General features: G+C 39.9%; 2 protein-coding genes across 2 annotated transcripts in view; both read left to right on the forward strand.

Moving 5' to 3' along the window:
- The window catches only part of rhoq (ras homolog family member Q), a 24,282-nt gene extending 20,320 nt beyond the window's left edge, over positions 1-3,962 (forward strand). Inside the window, exon 5 of the mRNA XM_005735122.1 lies at positions 1,046-3,962. Coding sequence (XP_005735179.1) covers positions 1,046-1,207 — 162 coding nt within the window. The 3' untranslated portion in view covers positions 1,208-3,962. The remainder of the gene's footprint in view (positions 1-1,045) is intronic.
- Positions 3,963-9,195: 5,233 nt separating this feature from the next.
- On the forward strand, positions 9,196-26,173 carry socs5b (suppressor of cytokine signaling 5b). Its single transcript, XM_005735123.2, has 3 exons — positions 9,196-9,245; positions 9,365-9,978; positions 19,392-26,173. Exon 3 carries the CDS (start codon positions 19,411-19,413, stop codon positions 21,100-21,102), a length of 1,692 nt encoding a protein of 563 aa, XP_005735180.1. The 5' UTR covers positions 9,196-9,245; positions 9,365-9,978; positions 19,392-19,410; the 3' UTR covers positions 21,103-26,173.
- The last annotated feature ends 239 nt before the right edge of the window (positions 26,174-26,412 follow it).

The raw sequence follows: 26,412 nt of genomic DNA on the forward strand, positions 1-26,412 counted from the left end.
ATATATATATACACACATAATGAAAGCTAAAGGCATCAAGTATATGTTGGCTATCCTACTGAAAGAGCAATTTTTTACACAAATCAGGTGTTTGAAGGGCCTTTTTTCATATTGGACATGAAATAATAAATGTTTCTGGCTTTTAAAGGGCTAACTTATTTATTCAGTTATGTGAACATTCATCGGGCTGTTTTCTATACTTGAGCGGCCTCCATAAACATTCCTGTACTGGCCTTGCTCACTTGCCATTAGCTTCTAAAGTTACCCACTAATATCAACCATAGCCAAAGCAAATAATATATGATTACACTGCTAGCCTGATACAATTATAGCATTCAGTGTTTCTAGCTAGCAGAGCTGCTGCTGAGCCTCTTCCACTCTTATTACATTTCCTTTTTAATGGATGGGTGTCGTAGCATTGTGGCAGAGGTGATCCAAAAACCCAGACTGGTAAACAGATACTCTTAGACACTTTTATAGCGCTAAAGAAAATATAAATCTTTTAAAAAATGGTGAAAACTGTGCTTCTCTGTTTTCCAGTTACATCCATCTTACAGTTCATACTTTAGGACTGCTTAATATCCAAAGGTACAAAGGTGGCACTTGCATATAAACCATAGAAAAAAGCTGTTAAATAACAAACATGTCAACTTTACCAAGAAGCACGAGAGAAAATGGAGATAAGTTATATGCTACATAGATGTATTTGAGATCAGGAATTTAATTTTCTTCTGATCTTTAAGCCAATCACTTGCCAGATATCTCTATGTCCATTTTTTTTCTTGGATGAAGCCCACCAGGGTGAAAAGTTGGCATGTTCGTTGACACTGGCAGACTAAATTGGTAAAGTTCAGATTCATCAACTTTTTCCTGATGTTTTGTGCAAGTGACGTCTTTGTGCCTTTGGGTATTTAACTCTTTGATAGTGCTACAGTTTGGCATATCTACCAATCTACAAGAAAGTGAACATTTTCCAAACTATTTTAATGTCAGTGCCGTTTGAACGTTGCGTTGCTGTGACTGACGATCCCTCTGTTCTCTTTAGATTGGTGCATGTTGCTATGTGGAATGTTCAGCATTGACCCAGAAGGGCCTGAAGACGGTGTTTGACGAGGCCATCATCGCCATCCTGACCCCCAAGAGAAAGAAGGGGGCTCTGAAAAGGAGACTGGGGCCTCGCTGCATTAACTGCTGTCTGATTACGTGATACATATACTCAGAGATCATTCAGCAATCAACCACAAACCAAACCTGAACTGAGAACAAAAGACGGGCAGAAAAATGCACAGACAGCAGCTGAGACAAAAGAGAGGACTGAAAGGACAAAACGAGAGCCACTTTGGAGCTCTTTGATGGCCATAACTCTTTCTTGCTGTCCAGCACTGGGGTTAGGGTTGCAGTTTACTACCAAAGGAGCACAAAGCCCAAGTCAGTCTCTTCTTTTAAAAGACTTTTGCCTCAGAAGTACATTCTTTTATAACCATTTTTAATCATTTTTCTGTATAGTGTTGTTGTATGCTGTCATGTATGGACAAAAAAAACAAAAACAAAAAAACAAAACACAAAATGACATTGAATGACTAATGCTACATTTTAAAGAGCTCATGTCATTTCTGTTTATGGGAGGTAGATTATTGATTAGTATATTTCTAAATACAAGATCAGATGTGCAAGAGAAAAGACCAGAAATAATGAGCTATTGAAAGAGAGGCTGGCTTTAGTGACACTGTGACAGTGTCCAGGATACTTTTCTGGACATAAGGGCCCAGTTCTTTTTGTTTAAAGCTTCTTCCAAAAAGATCTTTGGCCCAAAAAAAAAGTCGGTCTCCAATTATTTGTCGTTTGAGAACCTGCTAATGAAAAACCACACAAGATTGTGTTGGGACAAACGCAGTTCGGATGTCAGATTTTGGATCTAGGACTGAGTGATCTTAAAGTTTGAAAGTCTTGTTTTTTGCCTTATGGAAAATGGGAAAAAATGTTCTATAGCGTGGCATGCCAAAACATTCGGAAAGTTAAGTTGGGAGTCTGATGTCTTAATCAGAGACTGAGGAGGTTTATTATCCATTTTTGAAATCTATATAATCCAGAGTTTATGAAAAGTCAATCTGTGCAAATAACACTTTATGAGCTTATAAATGTATTTCCTTTATTTTCTGTTATTCTGCAATAATTCTTTAATCGACATTTAAGGAAGTTCTACAAAGAGAAAAGGAGACGGGGGATCTCATTTCAGAAATGAAACTCTGATTCATATCAATGTCCAAAGACTCCAATGCACACGCTTTTATCGAAGTCCGATAGCTGAGATGACCCAATGCTGTACATCTATTGCACAACATGAAGCACAGATGGTGACACTTTGTTTCCTAGCAAAGCCAAGCACATTTCTCTGCTTTCAGAAACTGACCCCATCCCAGAATAGACCGACTGAACCACAGAAGATGCACATTGCTCTATCGGGCACAAGTATGAGCGTAGCACACCATCTTCAGAGTTTATCAAGTCGACAAAAAGTGGTTGGGATGTTTCCTTGAACATCCCGAATTTCAATTCTTTAGGAAGTGCACAACTGATCCAAACTTCTGAAGTGGTATGAAGGGTTGAAGAACTAGCTGCAACAGCTGTTAGTTAGTAAGCTGTTGCTAATCCTACTTATAAGTTAGGTCGTTACATTTTGGAGATGTGTTCATTACTGCATCAAGTTGCACCACAAAAAGTAGTTGCATACAAGGACATTTGTTGTCACTAAATATTTCCACCTAATGGCCTAGTAGCTGCAAAATAATGTAAGATATGTCAGCTAGCTGAAAAGGCTAATGTTAGCTTCATAGCTGACATATTTGACCGTATTTCAAAATAATGTTTATTAAGCTATTTATAAGCTGAGGAAAATTATCTGTTACACTTTCAAATAATTTCCAAGTTACAAAATGTTATGCCAATAGCATTAAATGTCAAACATATTGTAAATTAGATCAGCATAATCACCGATTGGTGCTTGTTTTAATGTAGCAACTACTTAGCCTTCTGAAACTGTTGTTTTGGGCATTTTTGATAAAGTTATGTGATATTCTTCAGATCGTATCACAACCATTTCAACCCAAATGACTAAAGCCTTTTCAAGCTTAGATGATTTTTTTTTTTAATGTTAAATGGTGCAACTTAGTTCGGCAAATCACCAGTTTGAAACTAGCCATTAGCGACTTAGCTAGATATATGAATAGTTGGAACAACCCATGTGCAGGAGACAAAAAGTCTTTCAAAAAGTCTGAATCAAAAAAATAGTGTTTTAGGCAATAAGGTCCTGAAATGAAAGCCAGAAGAGATTTAAGGAATTTTTGACCAGCACCCATGGACTATCCCTGTCATTTAAGCGATCTCGTAAAGAATCTGTAACCTGTGAATTGCATTACAATTTAAATAGAATTGGAGATAATAATTAAACTTTAGGATCTAGAGCAATTACTCCACCCATTCCCCTCCACAAAACAAAGTGTATGCAACAAAGGTCTCCAGCCAATATGTTTATAGGTATGTAACAACTGGAGGTCGGGACTGAACTTTTCTTGCAAGACAGACATAAAAATGCCAGTGCTTCTTGTTTTTATGCATTTGTTATTAGCTTTTTAAAATCTTTAAAAAGAAAAAAAAAAGATTTTAATCAAAGGTGCCAACTTGCTGTTAACTTTCTGTTCAGAGTCAGATACAATGTTTGATTAAAGCTTTAATGTAAAAGGTGCTCCTCCTCTCTGTCCCAGCCTGCGTTGTTGTAACTGTCTTTTTGAGCAGCAGAGACGACTGCAGGGTGAACAAGCCTTCTATCTACTGGACAGTTTTGCTTGCTTATGTTGTGTGAAGGTCCACCCTCAGGATCCAGGACCTATAAGTGCCACAGCCACCGATGCATTCTCCCGTTGATGCTTCTTTCTTCTCAATAAATGTGTTTACTGTCTTAAAAAGTCAGCTTGGGAATTTAACTTGGTGTGGGCCAGATGTGATGTGGGATGCATTTGTGGAATAAACCTTTGCTATGCTTATGTTCATAACAGGTTAGATAAGAAGGTCAGGAGAAATAGATATTAAAAAACCCACACAGCATTAATGCATTAAAGATTTACAGTGCTGTGAAAACGTATTTGCCCACTTCCTGATTTCTTATATTTGCATAACTGTCACCCTGTCACACATATGAGATCATCAAACAGACTTTAATATTAGAGAAAGGTAACCTGAGTACAAGTTTTACTCTTGTTAAAGTTTTAACTCTTGTTAAATCAGGAGTTATCTCCGATTGATCACATATTTTGTTTGGAAAGTTTAGTCCAGTTTCTCTTAATTAAATTATGATTTTAAAACTGCAATTGGTATTTATGCTCTTTATATTATATTCAAATAAGTTTGCTGATCTGAAACGTGTAAGCGTGACAAATACACAAAAAAGTTTGCATCTTTTATTTTGAAACTTAAAAAAGGAAATTAATCCGTTTATGTTTAAATCTATTTTTGAGATTATAAGATGAATTGATTTATCTCTTGGGCAGGAGCGCCACTCACTGGGTGCAGTCTATATGTTCCTCTCTGTGGAACAATTAACTTCACTTTACATACACAGTTTAAAATTTTGCTCTGTTTATTTGGTGTGGAAATTTACAGTATCACTGGATGTATCAGTATATGACAGTACCTCATAGTGGAACATATTTAACTCATAAACATTTATGATGCTGCTAAAAAATCAGTGTTCAATAATTTATTCATGCAAACTTCAAACAACACATTTCCATTCATTTTTGTACGAGTTCCTTCACTGTGATATAAACTATTTTATATTGAAAAAACAAAGTTCAGGCACATATGGCTGAAATTTTTTTTTAACACTCTGAAATCGAACATAGCACTTTTTTACAGTCTAAGTTATTTGCATGTCTCTCATTATTGTGCACATATGGCTAAAATTTGACGGTACACATTAATGCAGTTTAAAATTTCCAAAGCATGATTTCAACTGAAGAAATTATTTTTTTACAAAACTGTTAAGTAAAACTGTGTAGATCTCCATATTATAGCTCTGAAGGGGATAAATCACCTTTTATGTGACCCGTAATATCGAGGAGCATTTCATCTCAGAAGTTAAGACTCTTTATTAATGCTTGGTATCACTTTCATGCATGTTGACCAAAAAGCCACAGGGTTTCCTTTACTGGCAGAATTACAGCATCCTTGTACACTGCAAAGATGAGTTCATTTAATAATATATATAAAAAAGTATTGTTAGATTTAAACAGGGGACAGTTATATTACTTTGAGTGTGCAGTACTTAAATAAGCAAAGTAATATTATAATATTATACTCTATCAACATAACAAGAGCTCTTTAATTTTAGTTTAAAGTAACTTGTTGCTAGTGTATTTTAGAAAATGTTACAATAAATGAACTACAAAGATCACATGTTGAAAGTCCTACTTTATTTTTTAAAAAGCAAATATAACTGTACAAAATATTTTCTTTGCTTTTCTGTAAACACATAGAGATTTCGTTTTTGTCAAATCCTTGTATACCACACATTTACAGGAGCACTGGTTCCATTAAAAACTGAACTTTAGCACTGTTAGCTAAACATTTACGTTGTAGTTTGCCACAAAAACACTGTAAACCTGAAACAATTATCACCACAGTACTTCATAAGGAATTGAAGTCAAATGAGTCTTAATGTTCGCCACTGTAAAGGTACTCCAAACCTGTTAAAAAATCAGGTATGTGTTATTCAATGAAACTGGAGAGCGCTGTTGCCCCACAGTAAGAAGGTCCAGATTTCAATTCCACCATCAACCCGGTTCTTTCTGTGTGGACTTTGCATGTTCTCCCTGTGTTTGCGTGGGTTCTCTCCAGGAAACTAAATTCTCCATAAGTGTGAATGTATGGGCCCCCCGAGGAGAATGGATGGATGTTGTCATTTATTGCGTAACATCTTCAAATTCATGAAGCACTGCTGACCAGCTCCAGCACCTCTGCAAACAGAGTTGACAGAACAGGTAGGAAAATGGATGGGACATATAATGCGCTGATGTTGAATGTGTAAAATTGTATTTTGTAGTTTACATGAAGAATTTTATTCACTTACAAAATGTAAAATATAAGATGTGGATGTCTAAACCTAGTTCTCGTAGTTAAAATCTGATACTAAGGTCAGTTATAATTTTTTTGTTGGTTTTTTTTTTAGCTTTTTTAAAGATCTCACAAACAGACAGAGGATTGTCATGTGGAGCTAAAAAAAAAGCCTTATAAAAGGCTCTAATGCTAATAATGCATGCATTGTTAAATTGAAGCACGTCTGCTCACATCCCATATGAGTGATTCACATAAACTGGAAACAGGCATGTTTGTTTTTCTAACATCCTGTGATAAAAAACAAAACCTCACCTCCTCCTGCTCTAATTTCCTATGACCATATATGGAAATATCATCTCTTGTTTGTGTATTTTCTGTGTATCTGAGTAGTTTGACACATCTACTGGAGTCATCAATTCCAAGACATATTTGATATATTAAGGAGAACAAATCATCCTTCAAAATAAAAAAAAATGATTTCATTTGCTTCAGCACACATGGACACATTTATACAACTAGAAGCCTAGAAAACACAACCTGGTGTGTGGATACTGTTAGAGTCCTGGGGTAAAGCTACATTCAGGGAAATGTTGCATCTATTAATGTGAAAGCGGTATGTTTTTTCTCCTCCTTCAGAAGCAAGACTTGGGTATGATTTTGGTCTCTAACAAATAGATCTCCTCACCTGCTGGTGTTGACATGTGCTAGTCACAGACTTATAACTTTTGATCGTACGTCATCTGCACCATTAGTGCTGACTGTCACGATGCAGAAAGTCAGCTTATTCTCATTGTCATGTAGAGAGGAAAAACTGATAAAACACCGAATTCTGATTAGAACTTTCAAATGCAGATACACAGCACATTATGTGTGTAGCAGGACTCTTTGGGAGCCTGGAGTTTCCCCAGCTCCAGTCTGCTGCCATGCACCTTCCTCCACCGTCTTCCCTCTGGCCCTCAGCACTAACAGACACAATGCTACTCTGACTGGTGAGGTCCCTTTACAGCCACAGAGCTCAGAGCTTCATTATTCCCCTGCATGGTTGAGTTGCCCTTTCTCAACAATTACATATTCACTCTTCCTTTACCACCTTCCTCACTCCATATGTGCCATTTCTACAAGCATGAAATGTACCTAATCTGTATTCAATTATTGTTTGAGGTCCACTTTAAAGAGATAAACAACACAATAAAAGGCTTCATGGCAAAAGACTTCCTCTATTTTCTTTATGTCTCATTATGCAGGAAAAAAGGGCTTTGGTTTGGTGAAGTGCTGTGTGAAACGAATAAAACATAATTAAAAGAGTTTAATAATGAGTTGTCACAACACGTAGAACCTATTAATCTAGTCTTTATTGTAATTTTGCTGTAATTAAACTGACATTACTGTTTGCTATGAAATGCTGCAGCAAAGCACTGAAAACTGGTGTGAGACCTACATAAAATGATACCCGATCAGCAAATTGCACTATAAAAGTCTGAAAAGTACATTACATATATAATCAGCACATCTGGGGAAAAGGGACTGTTTTGTTTCTATCCTGCTGCCACAAGATGGCAACCCTGCCTTTGTCACCGCATGACTAATACCCGAGCACTGGATATAAAGAACCATGCAACGCTTTCAGGACAGAGCTGAATTTGAATTTCTTCGCTGAGCTTGTTTAATTATGATTACATGCATTATTTATTTTCTAAAACTCCTGAACTTTGATCAATAAAATGTGTTACAGTTACATTAACAAAACACTGCATTCTGTGTATCTCTCTGAACAGACAATGAGATGACAAAGTGACATCTGACATGGTTAAATAAACTGATGCTTACTGTATCAGTTTCACTGGTCCAAACAATAGATTCACCCAACTCTAGTCAAACATGCAGTAACTTTGCTGGGGGCCGATCATTTCTTTTGACATTTTAATCAAGCCCCACTTCACGAAATGTGATCTGCGGACATCACAAAATCACCCTTAACTGCTTCCCTTAATCACTGTACAAAGAAACAGAACATGAGTCCCCAAACACCAAACCTCTACTTGGTATCACCTCTGATCTATATCCAAATCTATTCCTGTACTCAGTGACTGCCCAGCCTCGAATATTAGCTGTCAGCGGTTATGGCTTAGTAGCTTACAGCAATAAATTAAAGTTTATTATGGCATTTAACTATATTCTCTCAGTGAGTACTTCATCGCTTTTAATTTCATGAAGAAACATCACCCCCTGCTTTTTCAGCTACTCATAAATAGTCAGTTCTAATATGTTAGGTCTGAGCTCGCATGGACCTGTAATACACTACTATCACACCTTTCTTCTTCATAAGAAGCTGAATCACCGTAGTTAGTTATTATCATATCCTTTCTGTGTGGCTTGCTTGCAGCAGCAGCGACCTGTTAGGGAAGGTCCATGTCGACTAAAACAGTGTGAATCAGCCCTGGCTGAAGAATCAGTGCTAATGCAATTCTCTTTCATTTCCTTTCATAAGCGCAAATTGGATCAGTATCTCGGAGATGTAAAAGCTAATGTGCTCAGACGGCTCGTGATTTCCGTGAACTCACAACCCTCGGCTCCAGCGAACTACTACATTACTCACACAACTTCCACTTCCCCTTACGGCTTGTGTCATGCGCTTAGGAATTATCCATCTCCAGGAGATGATCTCATGTGTGGGTGCAAGTGAGTAATTTCTCCTTAGAGACTTTTTAATTGTTCTTTGGAACAGGTTATGAGACGTACTCACTGGTCTACAGCACTCGAGGTCATGGGAGGTGGGTTGTAACAGGTCCTTTAATTAATTTAACGCAAATTTCCACCACAAGTATTCTTGCTTGCCGCACACGCTGATGAATTAGGCTACTTTGTAGTGTGCTTTAAAGTCTTATTGTGGTAACCAAGCTTCGATTGTGGTCAGATGATGGAGGCAAATTATTTTAGGAGTTTGGATCACAAATTCTGCATCTAAAAGCCTTCAAAATGTCAGTTTATATTGGGTCTTGGGGTTTCATAACATATTTTAATTGAAATTAGTACAAACGTAAGACGTTATGCCTTGAATTTTCCAGGCACCCTGGAGTTTGAGGGACCTGCCTTGCAAAGCAGCCTTGGGTATGACCAGAATAAGAAGATTATTGGTGAGGCTAAATTAATTATTCTAGTTATTAGATTACATTCTTCACTTATGACTCTAAGAATAAAATTGTTGTGGAGTTAAACGGTTTGCCGTTATCCCGTGGTTTCATTCACCCCACAGGCTGCGAGGTGAATGAAGGCTCGTTGGCCGTCTTTTACCCCGTTGATATCAATGTGCCAATGGACCGGCCTGCCCGGGATACCACCAGCATCACTTCACCTCTCCACGTTTCCAAGTAGCAGCCCAGCAGAGAGCCCCATCCTCCTCTCTCCGTTCATTGGTGACACTTGATGCCCATCACGAGGAGCGAGCCGCGGGGCATTCCCTATCCGCGTGCTTCGTCGGAAGTGGTCGCCTTTTCCCTTTGCTCCATTGGACCGAGCCCTTGTCAGTCGGGATCCCTCACGTTGAGCACAGTCCGCCTCTCCGACTCTGTGTCTGCTCAGACTACCGTCATATTGGTTGCTAGAAGCAGCAACGACCACGGCAGAAAAGAAGACCCCCACCATAATGAAGAACGGGCTTCCACGGCGCTTAATGCACGATTTAGTTTTTTAAATACATTTTACATTAATAAATTAAATAGTCGGTATGATACCGTCAAGTATTCGTGTACCTTCAGTGGTTTCAGCCGACACCGTGGTCCGCAAGGGGGATATATGCCTGAGTTCTCTTAATAGCCATTTTTTGCAGACAAAGAGAGCTGTTGAATAGAGCTTTCAGGAGACACACGGGTAAGATATGAAATTTAGAAACTAATCTGCACTTCCCGAACTTGTCACGTTTGTCTTCTTAGCTCATTTAATAGTACGCAGGACCGTCTGGGTAACTTATAAAAAAAATGTGGATTTTTTTAACAAGCTAAAATGCTAACTCCGCTAGCTAGTTAGTTAGCCAAAGCTAACTAAAACGCTAGAAATTCCCGTTCTGGGGAATGCTAACAATTAGCATTTTTGACAGTTCACAAGCCTGGACAGTAACTTGATTATATCTTTTGCCAACTAAATGATAAATATCTCTAATATTTGCTTTTTTAAGCATTATATTTATATGACTGCAGTCCACGAGCTAGCTCGGCAATTATGAGCCTGGAAAACGTTTTCAATAGTTACATTTAGAGGTGTCCGGGGGGCTGGCTGTGGTTCGTTAGCGGGTTAGCAAGTGAGCTAACTTGGCTGGGACAGGGAAAATGTGGGGCCTCCAGGACCCGAGAGGCCTTCCAGCCAGATCTATGAAGCAGCTATGATAACGTTTTAACGCGATTGTCGGATTTCTGTTGACTTTAATAGCACATGAATCTGTAATGTAGCCAACGATACTATAACGGACCTGTCAAGATTGCACTGAAACGAAGACTGTTTTTGTAATCGCATAACTTAAGGCAATTAGCATGGCATCTAAACGGATTTGGAAGAATATGTCTTTGTTATTAATTTGAGATTTTCTTTTTAGATTAACAAAGTATATATTTTTAAATGATGTGTTTGTAACGATGTACTAAGCTCAAACAACTAACAAAGGAACACGGGTGTCGAATAATTGCTGTGGAAAAACAGCGTTGATTCAGTTCAAGTAGTGCATTATTGAGTATGGATGAAAATGTTGCTTCAAAGGTGTATTTTAACCGAGAAGTTCTTCAGCGTCCAGTTTGTCAGGTTTTAAGCGATGGGGAAAAACAATCGGCGTGCTCATTCGTTTTGATGTTTTCTTATTGCATGGCATGTCCCACAAATCTTCTATAATGTGAGGAGCTACAAATACCTCATTAACTCTGTTCTGGTCTGGTCTGAGCAGGGGAGGCATCCTCCCTTAATCTTGTCTTCTCTCCAGACCTCTCTTAGATCAGTGTGGTCCCAGGAGAATGGGTGTGTTGGGTTGTCGGAGAGGAGAAGTAGCCTAGTTCTGTTTCAGGACGGCCGAAATGGCTGTGGACTGGATCACACTTGGTGCAGCCATTGTTGACAACAGCAAAAGTCAGAAGGTTCAGGAGGACTGTCTCACACTTAAATTGACTTTAATTGCAGACGCATGTCTACATTATGATATGCTCCTGTGTGTGTTGTCTGTTCTTTATCAATTAGAAATATACAAAAGTTCTTTAATATTTGCTATCACACGGATTGGGTATTTGGACATATGGTGGTCTGTATTCTGTGTTAATTAAATGCACTGACCTGAAAGCTAGTGATTGTATGTTTGCAGTTGTTCAGTCAGTGCCAGCATGTCTGGTATGACAGTAGCCACACTAATGAGAACAAGGAACAGATAAGACTGAAGTACAAGTTGGCAGATTTTCAGTTATAGGTGCCAGTTTTCATGAAACACATGAGCATTGTGCTTCTGTGTATCTTAGGGTAATTGTTTGAATTAGTGTCACAGTGGACATAAAACTGTCAGACTAACCAGCAAACGTGTATTCTTTAGTTTTTTGTTTGTTTTTTCTTTTTAGCTGTTTGTCAAAGGAGATTTGGAATATGGTGCCAAGTTTATGATATAATCATACTTGTGCATGAGAAGTAGTTGTATAGTTATAGCTTTTGGAAGCCAGGGACTATGTAGTCATAGTTGTTGTAAACTTGAACATTGCATGGTTTGTGTTTTTGGGGCTTTTTGAACTGATTCGCAAGATAAAGAATAACTCTCACAAGCCGGGATGGAAAAGCTCTTGAGATGTAACTGATATAATATTAGCCTCACAGTTCCAGTTCAACTTGGAGGACACACAGCAGGGTGGGAGCATGCACTTTTACTTTGGAGTTCAGTGGTTTGTTCATTTTGACAGTACAGTTACAGAATCAAGAAAACTTCTGGCAAATTTAGGTTGTGAGCAGAAAAACCGTTGTGTTCAAACAAAACTTTGGCAAATGAGAGGCTGTTGTTTTCATGTTTTGCTTTCTCAAATTGAATTGGCTGGACGCACAGTTCACTTTGAGCCATGTACCTCTTCGAACAAATCTTGGAGTGCCTTTCAACATTTGGCAGTTTAAACATAAAGCACTTTTATAAGCATGATCATTAGTATGATGTTTAGTCCCACAATGGGAAAAGTCAAATATGGCTTTAATATCTATTCCTGAAGACATATAATTATGGTATGATTGCAATAATATTGTTGCTTTAAAAAGTTAAATTAGCTGTTTAGAAATTCTTAAAATGATACGTATCCCTCTACTACACTGGAGAATGCAAATCCTATAAAAATTACAACATTTTTGATTTACATAACTAATACTGATTTTGTGCTACATCAATAAAAGGCTAGTCTCAATGTCTAAAGCAGGCTGTAGGTTTCCACAGGTTTGAACAATATTTGACCAAGACAGGTTTTTAAACTTGTTACAAATCCTGAGAAACCACCCTTTGAACATACATAACGTGTTCCACTTAAGTCTGTTATACTGTTTGCTACAGTGTATGTCATCTGATAACTTAAAGTGGATGAACTTATACTGGTTTATAAAACTGTGTATGTATTAGGGCTGCCACAAACGATTATTTTGATAGTCGACTAGTCACCGATTATTTTTGCGACTAGTCGACTATCAGATCATCATCCATTGGACGTAAAACTTACAGCTTATTGCACCAGCATGCATCTGCTCTTATATAACTATCATTAGCTTACAGCTTTAAGTGTTTAAGGTATGTGCTAACTAAACATAAAGGCAAGATGATAGTTTATTAAATGTTAATGAAATCTGAAGATTGTTTAGGTGAAGTTTAATAAACTCAGCCGTCTGCTCCTTGCTATCTAAAATATAACAGGACACCGGAGTAAATTCTCAAGCATCTCACACTTCTGATAATCAGTTGTCTGCTTGACGTTTATTCAACTGTGTAAAAACTATAACTTTAATCTCAGCCAAACCGATTCACTCAGGAACAAATAAAACACTAAAAAAAGCCAAACAATAACATTTTTAAGTTATCTAAGTGACTTATATCATGTTTAACCTGAGTAGCGAAAGACGGCGGTGGGTTTGAAAACAATTTGTGTGAGCCTTGCCCCGGGGCTAGCTATCGAGCTGGTGGATAACAGACGTCTCCGAAAACGTCGGAGCGCTTTTGTGGTGTCTTGATAAACTAAGTAGATATTTGAGGTTTACACAGTTACATTCTCGCCTGAAAATATGCTAAACATTTATTTTGTGACCCAGAAAGAATAATAATAGTAATATTAAAACTAACTAGCTGCCGCCATTGTTGGAAACTGAGCAGGGCTATGAATTCTGGGACACCCTAACGACAGCTGGCATCCTTGTACATGCAGTGCTGCCATCTTCTGTTTCAGTGTGTTATTACAATGTTAAATCCTACTACTTATTCCTGCGTCTTTTGGGATCTTACAAAGCTTCAAACAACGCGTCGACTATTAAATTAGTTGTCGACGTAATCGTGGCTAGTCAACTAATCGTGGCAGCCCTAGTTGCGATGCACAGCAGCTGTGATTGGCCGTTACTCTCTTATGAATGTACGCTCATCGGCTGCTTTTTTAGGGACACCATTGGCTTACTAACACAAATATCTTAATCAGCTAGTAACATGGCAGTGAGTTGATGCGTTTAGACATAGGCATGGTCAAGGTAACCTAGTGAAGTTCAAACTGTGCATCAGAATATGGAAGAAATGTGGTTTAAGTGACTCTTGTCAGCTGAGAACTGGGGCTACATTCTTTTTTTTTTTTCTCTTTTTTCTTTTGACAAACTCACCAAAATTGGACAATAGATGGCTGGAAAATGCTGCCTGGTCTGATGCTTTTCCATTTCTGCTGTGACATTTGGAGGGCAGAGTCACATTTTGGCATAAACAACATGAAAGCATGGTTCCATCTTGCTTTATATCAACATTTCAGATGCAGTGGAATGGGGGATATTTGGGGCCCCTTAGTTCCAGCTCGGCATCGTTTAAATAGCACAGTCTGTATGAGTGTTGCTGCTCAGCATGTCTAAGCGTTTAAGACCACAGTGTACACATCTTCTCGTTGCTCCTTGCAGTAGGATAACACACGATTTCACAAAGATCAGATCATCTGAAAGTGGTTTCTCGAACATGACAATGACTTCACTGCACTGAAATGGCTGCCACAGTTGCCAGATGTCAGTCCAGTAGAGCACCTTTGGGATGTGGTGGAACGGGAGATGTTCGTCCTTGATGTGCACGTGATGATTCTGCAGCGACTGTGTGATGCAATCACGTCAACATGGACTGAAATCTCTGGAATGTTTCCAGCACCTTGTTGACGTGAAGGAAAAAGCAGGTCCCAGAAACATCATAAGCTTGATTATGCAGACTAGTGGCTGAAGAAAGAACTGACCTTTGGAATTGGAGTTGTGACATCTGATTTCATTATCCAAGTAATATGACAGTTTTTTTGTAGTTGTTGGTAAAAACAGTGAAAAATGGCAGTAAGAATATCTGATACACAGGCAATGGCATCATTTTCACCTATAAAATGTTGCCATGTTAGTTCAGATATAAATTCGAACCTCTGTTATGCACAAGTTTGGTTTAGCCTCTGCTGCTCTGACAGTGACAGATTAACTGTGTTTTGTTACTGTGAATAATTCAAACCTAAAAACTGAACTTTAATATCCCCTAAGAGCACCCAAGACTTTAAAAGCCAAACCCTGTCAAATGTTTTTGACTTGGTAACTCAGTGATCAATATGCTAATTTAATCTACTCTGCACTGTTGGTTCAGATAAGATCCACTTGGCACAATAATATTTGTGTATCTCTGTGATTTCCATACAATGTGGAGATTTTGCATAAAGTGGAATTTTTATGTGCCTCGTTACAAGCGGCAGAGTAAAAGCTGTCACTTACAATGACGTGCACAAAACTAGAAAGCAGTTCACTGACTGCTGTTGGCAATTATTTTGCTGTGTTATAGGGCAATTTAAGTCTGTAGTGCTTTCTTTCTGGGAAGCGCTGATGGGGTGACAATAACCACAGGAAAAAAAGGGGAAAAACTGTGGCCAAGAATTGATAAATTGGTTTTTGCAGTGGGCTCGGTGAAGGCATGATTTACAGTGGTGGGTTTTCCCCACTGCTGTCACTGTTACGGCAACAAACAGGAATGATCTCGTTTTCAGCGCTTGAGAGTAATGACCATAAACCCTGTGAAAACTGTTGTCGTAGTAAGATGCATTAGAATCAGTGTCACATACATAAAAATAATAATTTTGTAATGTAGTTGTGGCCACAACCAGCACCGCTGAAAAGTCGCTGAGAAGTTTTCTGAGTCTATTCCAGCAAAGACATTGGCTTCATTGTTTAGGGCAGAGGAGAGGCTTTAAACCCAGCTTCAAACAAACATTTCTAACCAGTTTAGACAATGTCATTTGTATGTTGCCGTTAGAAATGATGTGTAGTTCATCACTCCATCGCCAGTCAGCGGTAGTTAGACCGCAGAATAATCTTTTTTTTCTTCTTACTGGCACTACCCCTTGAGCGCATTGAATACAGACATCCAGCAGAGCAGACCATGTAGAAAACTTGATCCGCGTTGTTGTACAGACACTTATAGAGCATGGAGTAGGGATGGGTACTGCAACCAGGTATTAAACAGACCCTAGGGCTAAATTATAAAAGACTGTAGTGTCAATAAGCTGAAGTTATCATAATGTTTTGGTTTTGTTACTGGAGGCAAAAAAACCCCCAACAAAACCAAAACCCAAAACAACACAAAAAACACGTTTATTATTGGTACATGAGGCTTATCTTTCTGTGCTCCTCTGTTAGTTATTAAGACATAAATCTGTGGTGCATTTTTTTCCTGTTCCCTATTTAGAAGACAGTTCTCTCTTTCTCTTTTGGAGCCTGCATGCAAGGGGCGGGACACGGGGCAGCTCTGTCCCACACACAGAAAATTAAATGCTCAAAAGTGTGGCTGAACTTTGCCAGAGTTGATGCTCACACTGGTTGTTGCCACAGTTGCAGCGGTCTTTTAATGCAGAAACACAGTCAGTGTGTTGAAACGTTAGTGAAAGTACATCACGTTCAGATGAAGAAATGCAGTTTTTGACTGTAGAGGTGGTAGCACACCCACAATTATTCAAATTATCAGTTGTTTCATCTAAAATATGGACCTGGGTTAATGAGTCAAAGTCACTATTAGCAGGCTGAGTATTTCGGGTGAGTGTATTCAGTCTGGGATGGTCATCATCTGGACCGTCGCTCCCAATCCCCCAAATTTTTTTTCATAATTTGATTGTTATGTTACTCCAAAAAAATCCCAATAACAATATTAAATCTTTACCTTATTGCTGGTATCACATGTAGTTGGCAGGTGAAAATAACAATGGGAAAATGCCAAATGGGAAATAACCCAAATATATTAATGAGATTTTAAAAAGGTTGTCCTGTATACAACTTGCTGCCAGACCAGTCGAAATATAAACCTAAACCTCTTTTATGCTCAAGTTGGGATTTGCCTTTGCTGTTTGTTAACAGTGAGTGTTTCACTGTTCACTGGTGGGCACTGCTATGCAAAATAAAACAGCCTATATAATGCAATCAAATCTATCTCGCAGCTGAATGTTGTTTACAACAAAGCAGAAAATGGCATCCCATGTTGTCATGTTTCTCGGTTAATAGATTTTGAAACTGATTCAAGTTTATGTAGACACAATAAGTCTGTAAATGACAAACACAGCTCGACAACAGACTCACGTGACTGTCTGGGACCTGTTTTCAACAGGACTTAAATCAAACCTTTATTTGTAGTGATTGTGGAGGTTTTATGTGTTAGTGATTTTATTTTTATTTTGGCTATTAATAGTTAAAATAACAACACAAAAGTGTTCATTAAAAATAAATTGGCAAAAAAGAATTGGATAAACAAAATTGACCGAAAAAGTAAAGATTGAGCTTATTACACCTCACCTTCTTAAAAATGGTGTATTCCAAATGGTTGTAACTAGATTTTAGTGATGATCATATTTCAGTTTTATATTTGTCCATCATCTTTATTATATTTATCTTGACACCTGCTTCTTTAAAGTTGCTTTTTCTTCTGAGTTTATACATTAACGCTCATTTCAAAAAGCTGCAGTGTTAATAGACCAATTCACAGCATTTTAAGAGGTATGTTGTTAAACGTTTTTTTTTTTTTTTTTTTTTTTTAAATAATAACCTGATCCATTTTATAAATAATTTTTGGTTTTCTGTTTCCCCAAGCCTCTGATTTAGTATGCTATTTTTATTGAAATGTCTGTAGTTTGATATAATATTGATGAAGTTTTAGGCATTTTTTTGGAAGTTTTATAACATATAGTAGTCAGTTGTCATGCTTTGAAGTCTGTTCATACATGGTTACTATATCACCGTCATTCATCATAATTTTGGCTTCATTTTTCATTATCCTAGTACCAGTTAATGTGTACTTAGTACAGATCATTGTTGGAAGTCAGGAAGAACTGACTATGGACTGGGTTGTGAAATACAATGGACATATTGAAGGTTATTGCAAATTCTTTGGGTAATGCCAGCTGGGTTGTAAGCTACACCAGTGTTGCAGTTTGTTTTGTGTTTTTTTGGGGGGTATAGCAACCAATAATGGCTGTTAAAGGAGATTCATTGTTCTGTCCTCATCTTTTTTTCTGACAAAGCAAATCCATAAGTGGGCCAGGGTCCTAAGTCTGTGATAAACGTAGTGAGCTGCCTTGAGCAAATGTCATGTGCTGAATCTCAGCATGGTTTGCTTACCTTGCGAAACATTTTCTGTCACAGCTGATAGTGTTGAACCATGATGTGTTCGTTAGTATTTATAGGTAAACTTTACTCTGCATGCTGGTTGACATGATGTTTCATAATCGTTGGGTAACAGGTTTTAGCCCAGAAGAAGATTGAGTTAACAGACCAAAAGAAAAGATAGGAAGTTAGATTTGACGATTCCAGAGAGACTTGAAGACTTTTGTGTTAGTAGCTCACTAAATGCCTGTTCTTTTAAGTATGGTACAATATGGTTTCTGCACTTGTTTCATTCAAAGTTCACTGAAGATGGACTAAAATTATTTTTAGAAATGGGTAATTTGCTGTAATTCCGTTTAGCAAGAGAGACCCTAAAGACCCTTGACAGATATATTTAGATTTTCTTTATAGAACATACAATATTTAGCAATTTTAAAATCATGGACAATGTTTGTTTGTTTTTCCCACTTTTTTCCAGACAAAAATAATGAACATATTACCCTAAAATGTATCCCTGCTGAGATAATGTAATGGAATAATCTTGTCACAATAAGTTATGAATTTGTTGTTTGTGGCATTAAATGTGTTGCTAATAGTGAAGTTGCAGAGTGCTCTGTAGTGGACGAACTGTGCGGCACAAACATGGTTGAAGGGTGTTTCTCCCATCTCTTCTTTGCTTTAATTCTCATTTGTCTGTTATAAATGGGGAAACCAGTATATATGCAAATGGCTAATATCGGCACCATCAGGATCTAAACCTAAACACTAGTGTGAAGAAGTGCTAAGCTGTTTGGTTGAAGATACTGTTCTGGTATACGCATCTTATTATTTTGTTCAGTTGTGTGGACACTATCAAAGCCACGATGTCAAAAAACTCATCAGAAACAGGAAATGCTGTAGAAATAGTCGGTTATGAATTCCTTTAGGGCTTTGGCATCTTTGGCTGCTTCTCTATAGTAACTCTGCTCACTGTAAAATTTGGATTATTAGAATGCACTCTAGTGCTAGAACTTCCAAATCCCTGTCAAATTCTACTAGTGATAAATCAACCACTTATGTGAGAGTGTATGTGAATATACATGTGCCCTGTCTGCTGCTGTTACAGGGAAGGTTTTTGGTCAGGTCTAGACTGGCTCTGTAATACAGTACATACCAGCAGATCAGCTGTGAGCAGATCCTAGGTTCATTTATAGCTGTGGCCTTGTGTCCCTGCATGTCTGCCTGGCAACTCGTAACTCTGCTGTTCCAACAGCTCAAGCTCACCCACCTCCCAGACACTCTGGCCCCGTTATACTCTCACCATGTCTAATTACTAGATGCACATTAGTCTGGGGAATTTAAATGTAGGGCATTCTTTGTGTAGCTTGTACCTCAGTGTTAAAAGTAGGTACCATTGCTGCTGTTGGGATGTTCTCACCTGTGAGTTAATCAGCTTTGTCTTCTTTTATATTCAGGTCCCAGGGGCTCCTATTAATGAAGAAAGTGGGCATCATGTGGAGCAATCTAAAGAGCAGATGCCAGACACTCTTCCACAACAACAGTTCAGGACCCCATGAAAGCAGGATTGAGGCAGACACTGTCCACTGTGTGGTGGATATCGGTCAAGGAGGCAGCTCAGGTGGGGCACAGGCATCAGGAGCCTCCAGCCCGTCACGAAGCCTCCTACCAGTGCCAGTGGTAACAGCAGGGCGCCGTCATCATAACTGTGTGTCGGACATACCTCAGATTGTAGAGATAACTATCGACAAGGACGCTGAAGATGTGCGGAGTGGGTCCGGCGGTGTTCCCTTGGCTCGTAGAGACTCCTACTCCCGTCATGCCCCGTGGGGGGGCAAGAAAAAACACTCATGCTCCACCAAAACCCAAAGCTCTTTGGAGGCAGATAGGCGGTCCGGCCGCTTACGCGGGAGTGGGAACCGTAGGGACAGGCGCTATGGGGTCAGCTCTATCCAGGAGACAAATGACTCTGTATCAGTAGGACGCAGTCTGAATGGTCGTTCTCTGCGCCAGCGGCTAAGTGATACAGTTGGGTTGTGCTTACCCCTGCCTGCTCGCAGGTGCTCACGTTCCTCTAAGAACGCCGTCACCTCCAAACGTAAGATTCACCTCACAGAGCTCATGTTGGAGACCTGCCCCTTTCCACCAGGCTCAGACCTTGCTCACAAATGGCACTTGATCAAACAGCACACAGCACCAGTCAGCCCGCATTCCTCTACTGCCCTTCTGGATGCTTTTGACCCAGCCCACCCTTCTCCCGAGGATGAGGAAGAACGTCTGCGCGAGCGCCGCAGGCTCAGCATCGAGGAAGGTGTGGACCCACCACCCAATGCACAGATCCACACCCTGGAGGCCTCAGTGCCAGGATCCTCTCTCTACAAACTGGGACCAAAAATGGCTCCTGGTATGGGAGAGGCCTCTGGGGAAGGCCGGGTCACAGGGGCCGGGAGCGCTCTGGCTGCTGCATCATCAGGAGCCTGTGGGCAGTTGTTGGGGGCTGCAGCGTCATCCCAGGACTGTGACTCTGAGGAGGATTCAACCACCCTTTGTCTGCAGGCCAGGAGGCCCAAGCAGAGGCATGCTTCAGGGGATGGTCACCTTAGCCGACAACAACCCGGTCCCTGGAAGGTTCATACTCAGATAGACTACATCCATTGTCTGGTGCCAGATCTTTTAGAGATTACAGGTCTGCCCTGTTACTGGGGCGTAATGGACCGCTACGAGGCAGAAGCGCTGTTGGATGGGAGGCCCGAGGGCACCTTCCTGCTGCGTGACTCAGCCCAGGAGGACTACCTCTTCTCTGTTAGCTTCCGCCGTTACAATCGCTCCCTACACGCACGCATCGAGCAGTGGAACCACAACTTCAGCTTTGACGCTCATGATCCTTGCGTTTTCCACTCTTCCACTGTCACAGGACTGCTGGAGCACTATAAAGACCCCAGCGCCTGCATGTTTTTCGAACCTTTGCTTACAGCGCCTCTTCATCGGACTTTCCCCTTTGGCCTGCAGCACCTGGCACGGGCCGCCATCTGCCGCTGGACCACTTACGATGGTATAGGGTCTCTGCCATTGCCTCCTGCCCTGCAGGACTTCCTCAAGGAGTATCACTATAAACAGAAAGTACGAGTTCGCTGGCTGGAGAGGGAACCGCCACTCAAAGTCAAATAGGGCGGCTTCTCCATTGCCTGTTAGACATGCTGCAGGAGGAATTCATGACTTTAGAAATTCCTCATTAGCAAAATGGAAGCTATACTGATATGGCTTTCTTACCGGTGGGGGATCGAGTTTAAGTGTAACAAGCTATACAAGATTCATTCTAAACTTTGTTTTAGTTATTACTTACATCACAAAAGTACATATGATTATATTCAGTATAATGCTGTCTGGCAAGCACATGTTTTTGCGTTGAACAGGTTGTTTTGACAGGGAGGGGAGACACAAATATCAGTGCTTTGTGTCTTTTTTTTTTTTCCTTTCTCTTGCTTTGTGCTAAGTGTCTGCCTGATCCCACAACATCACCCTGCCTGTAGACCTGCCTGCATGCCTCCCCCGTTTATCCTAAATTGCTATTTAGGCTTACATGGCTATGTTGTACAGCTCACTTTGTGCGCTCTTACTTTTCTTCCTTAGCTTGTCAAAGCACCTAGTGGAGCACCTTTACAAGAGAAGGTGTGTGTGTCTGTGTGTGTGTGTGTGTGGGTTGAGAGGGGATCTGGAGGTGCTATTTTGGTATACTGCAGTCAGAGCTTGTCCTATGGATAGAGCTACATAAGTCATATTCTTTGCCATCTCGTTGCATGCATCAGTGAAGCCAGAGATGAAGGAAAACAAGTGATTTCTAAGGATTATGCGTAAGTCCTAAAGGAACATTAGTTTCTTTTTTAGCAGTATCGTGAGTGATGCTTAATAAATCAGTTGACTGTGTGGCATTTAGTAAGCAAGCTAAACTTGTCAGCTTTATTCCACCTGTGTGGCATTGCTTTGGAAACATGACAGATTGTGAGGAAATCTTGTCATTGGTGCAGTTGTGAAAGCAGCCTGTCACTTCTTCACTGACCATAGGCAGTTTGGCATGTGGACACATGCACCCAGTTCAGTTCTTCCTGAAATCGAGGTTGATATTTTATTCCGTTTTATAGTGCCTCCTTAAGCTCACGATCCATTTGTTGCATCAGCAATATCTGTATATTCAATATATAAATAAAAATTCAAATATATAAATAAATCTCAATCCATGAATTCAACATATGTAATTACATTTGAAACATCAGTGCAGCTAGGCCTGGGTTCTTTTGGTTACAATAAAGAATCCTAACAAATGTCTTTCATAGGAAGTGAGAGCAGCTGTGTAAAGACTATCTCTTTAAGCAAGTCGATTTACAGCGTAGTGAGGCAGTAACGAGCCTTGTTCAAGATCGGGCTGTGTCATGAGACACTTCATATAGTTATAGATGAATGAAGAGGATTTCAAAAGCTCAGCAAGAATCTTCTAAAATAGGAAAGAACAACTCCCAGGATTAGACTGCAGTGCTACTTTCTCTCTCTGTTCATTGTCATAATTACAGTATTAAATGATGAGAACCCTCAACTCTTGAGAGGCGGGCATATCCTCAGTTATCTAGCCTGTCATTTCCATAATGTCTTATTAAGCGTAACCTGTGTGCCTCATACATGTCCAGTAATATGTTACTTTATTTTCCAAACAAGAGTGGGAGGTGCCTCAGCACGATCCACTCGGCTCTCATCAAATAGAACTGAAGATGGTCATAATGAAGAGTTGAAGGAGCAATAAGCTCAATATTTATTGTGCACATTAAAGATTTTATAATGGATAACATTTTAGTGGTGCTATGTTGATTAAGCTCTTGCAGATTATTGAAATAACGGTGTGCATTAGTCACATCTGTTCTGACTCTGTGCGCGCATTAGCCATTCTCTACTGTTGGGTCCAGAGTCAGTTGTGCTGCTGTAGCATGTTTCAGTTTAGATAGCCAACCTGTCACATGTATATTGTTTTCATCCTCAGCTTGTCAGACAGCTGTAAGGAGTGAGCTTTAAGCTTAACTCTCCACTGTGAGCATGTTGAATGATCTAACTAAGCTATCAGTATTAAAATCAGTTCATCAGCACAAGTATTTGTTCAGTCTCCTGAGTAGTTGTAAATATGCAATAACTGGCTTTTAAATAACTGACATAAGTTGAAATTTTAATAAAATGTATAGATGACTGAAGGAGGGCGAGATGGGTGGAGACTGAGTAGTTTCATTAGGGTGTAATCCTTCACATTAGTGTTTCAAACTAAAATATTTAAACTGAGATACAGATGAGATCATGATCACCGAGCCTACTCTGTCGAGCTCTCAAACTGCTTTTGTTTGTTTGCTCATGTCAGCCCACTCAGCTGTTAAAAGATGTAGTTCCCATCAGTAAGGATGAATCATGAACAAATATATAATTTATTTCTTATATCTGCATCTGTGACCAAAGCTCTTGCACAAACCTACATGTATTAACTAGTAGTTTAAAGCTTATGTAGTGTTAGACTTTAACTAGTTTAGATTTTGGTTTTACAAACAATTAATGGCTAGTTCCCTGCTACACTATGTAAGACTTAGAGCTACACCATCAACTCGCTACCAAATACCTTTCCTCTGCTAAACAGTCGTCCAGTTTCTATGGATTTATCAGACGAGGATTTTTCTGCAGGTGGTCACACGATTGGTTAAAGGACTTCACCAACCAGTATTAGCTTTTTCGGCTATTTAGTGAACTGATCAAAGTTTTACTTCTTGTTTACTCAAAAGTTGTAGTACTCTACTAACAGCACTGCAGGTCTCTTTGTATGTTAATCACTGGTGTTAGCTGAAGTGGCAGGCGTGACCCTTAAGAGTGGAATAAGGCTGACACTGAGTTTTCTCGCATGTGCACTTCTATGTTTGAGGTATTTTAGCTTCCACACTGAACTGTACAAATGAAACCCCCAAACTACGCATACGTCAGACCGTCTTTCTCACTGTGTCTTGTCTCTCACGCTGCAGCCTAGCAATGGCACACAGCTGCTACAGTACAAGTGCTGCATCCTATATGCAGACACAGATCAAAGGCCAGCGTTGCCATTCTGGAGCCCGCGGTCACTGTGCTGTAAGGTCCAGTCTGTGTTGCTTTTTATTTATTATTATTATAATATACAAACCGTTCCCTCGCCGTCCAGCCACATCGCTGACATCACTGTGACGATGGTGTCCTGTTTAGGCTGAGGTGAACAATAAGGAGGGAGGGGGGAGATGTAGCTGGCTTGCGGAGTCCTGGCTTCCTGTTGCTGCAACAGCATGCTCACAGAAAGGACAAGGGATTTGTCTAAATAAATAGCACTTTAATTGTGTATTTGTTTTATGCAGAGCAGGCCGCAAGTGTTGGGACAGTGACATGTTTGTTTAGTGTTTTTCCCCGTCTTTAGTCAGCATATTGGATTTAATCAAGCTGAGGAACAGATAAGTGTGTGGTTGGAGTTGTTGACCTTTTAGTCGACTTCTCAGAACAAAATTTACAAGTAGGGTCAACAGATTCAGTCTTTTGCAACTAATCCCTGCTGAACTGAGTGATTGCTTTCACTCTTATGTTGAGGATCACTGTTTGTCTGCTTTGATCCAAAACAGAGGAATTGCACTATCCACACCCCCGCAGGGATTTGACTACTCCAAAACCTACTGAGAAATTTGAATAGTTTTCATAATTTTTATACCATTTTGCTGAATTAAAGATCCAAAACAACTGAAAATGTTCCACTGTCCAAATTCTTGTGGACCGCACCGTGTGCGCGTGTGTGTTAGCTGAAGATGGTGAGACTTGGGTGGGTGTTACGAGGGGTGGGGGGAGCCGGTGCTCCTAAAATATTTCACAGGTGTTGTAGGGTGTGTTGATGGGAGTCGTTTTCTCGGTGCGTTTGTGTGCGTTTGTGTGTGGATGTATGTTAGCTTACGGACAGAGCCACACAGGGAGAGTTTCCCGTGGAGAGACGGGCAGAGTTGAATGCGAGGGGTGACGACAGTGACTCCTATGAACAACGCCTCTCTGCCCCAGTTCTCCCCCCGCCTCCCCACTTATTCTCAGGCAGGCCCATTGCAAGGAGAGTCCCAGGACCCTCTCAACCCAGTTTTCCCCATGGGAAATATCTGACATTAACCGTAGCACGTTTGCCATATAACCTGTAGATTTAGGTGAGAAAAAAACCAACGTATGAATGATGGATTTATGTAATAGCCTGATGAAAAGACATTTTATTCTTCAGTGGTGCATACACTGTCTGGAACACACACAGATTTGCACACACTATCAACACTTCTTCTAACAAATGCACTACCCCAGGTATTCACACACCCTCCCTTCCCCCCCAAGCCAGGGATGTATAAACATGGACCACATTTAGCCAGCGCCACGTTTCTGTGCAACACCCAGCCCACACACACACAAAAAAGGGAAGGTAAAGCTGTGTGTGTATATTCTGTGTTCTTAAGCCAAACAAAATACCACAAAAAAAGCTTAACATTTCATTAGTATGACACTATTGGGCTGCACTATGAGAGCCTTGTGTGTGGAGGCAAACCACAAACTGCTCTAGATGAGAGATGGTTGTCTCCTTAGCTGTCCCTTAAAATAATAGCAATACCCCTGGATGTAGGACATATAAACCAACCACCACCACCACCACGGTACGACTCATGGTGTCAGATCCTAGAGAAAAAGAGAGAAAAACAAAAATAAATAAGAGATATTTAATTTTTTCATGTTCCCATATATAAATATATATATATTTTAGAAAGCTGGGTTAAGTGCTTTTATGCAAACAGAAGTATGAAAGAATTATTATTTTTCCTTATTACTGCTCCCTAATATGCAATGGAGTGTAGTGTAACAATGGTTGCAATCCTCTGTCACTTTAATGCTGTATGTGCACATTGGTTGCTGGGTGGATGTGGGTGCCGAGGCAACAGGACTTGACAGTGATGGGAACTAATGGTTGTTACTCTGCAGCACTGGGATGTTCCCAGACTGCCCTATTCGTTTTGGGCAATCACAGAAAGCCCTTTAAATCCGGGGCCACAGCCGCTGCCGCGGGGCTGACCAAACTGTCGTCAGACGAATATCGCCGTTCTGTTCTTTTCTGCTTTTCCTCACCCGTTTCTTTTCTTTCTTTCGTCTGCTGTCAGGTAGAATTCGGAGCGTGTAAATGGCATAATCATGTTCATGTTCACATTTCACTGTCTGTTCTGTGTATCTGCATCACCATTCAAAGAGGGAAAAAAAACAGTTGTTTTTCAGTATAACCTGTTCATTTTTAAGAGCCGTATGATGCGACACTTGTAGCTGTCACTCTTGGTGCTTGGCTTATGCTTCATTGTCTTAATATTCCAAATAAAACTGTTAAGTGTAATCCACACTGGCCCATGATATAATGTGTATGTATTTTTTTCCCCCCTT

The sequence above is a fragment of the Pundamilia nyererei genome, unplaced genomic scaffold (assembly GCF_000239375.1).
Source record: "Pundamilia nyererei isolate P.nyererei 1_Seehausen unplaced genomic scaffold, PunNye1.0 scaffold00062, whole genome shotgun sequence".
NCBI classification, from domain to species: domain Eukaryota; kingdom Metazoa; phylum Chordata; class Actinopteri; order Cichliformes; family Cichlidae; genus Pundamilia; species Pundamilia nyererei.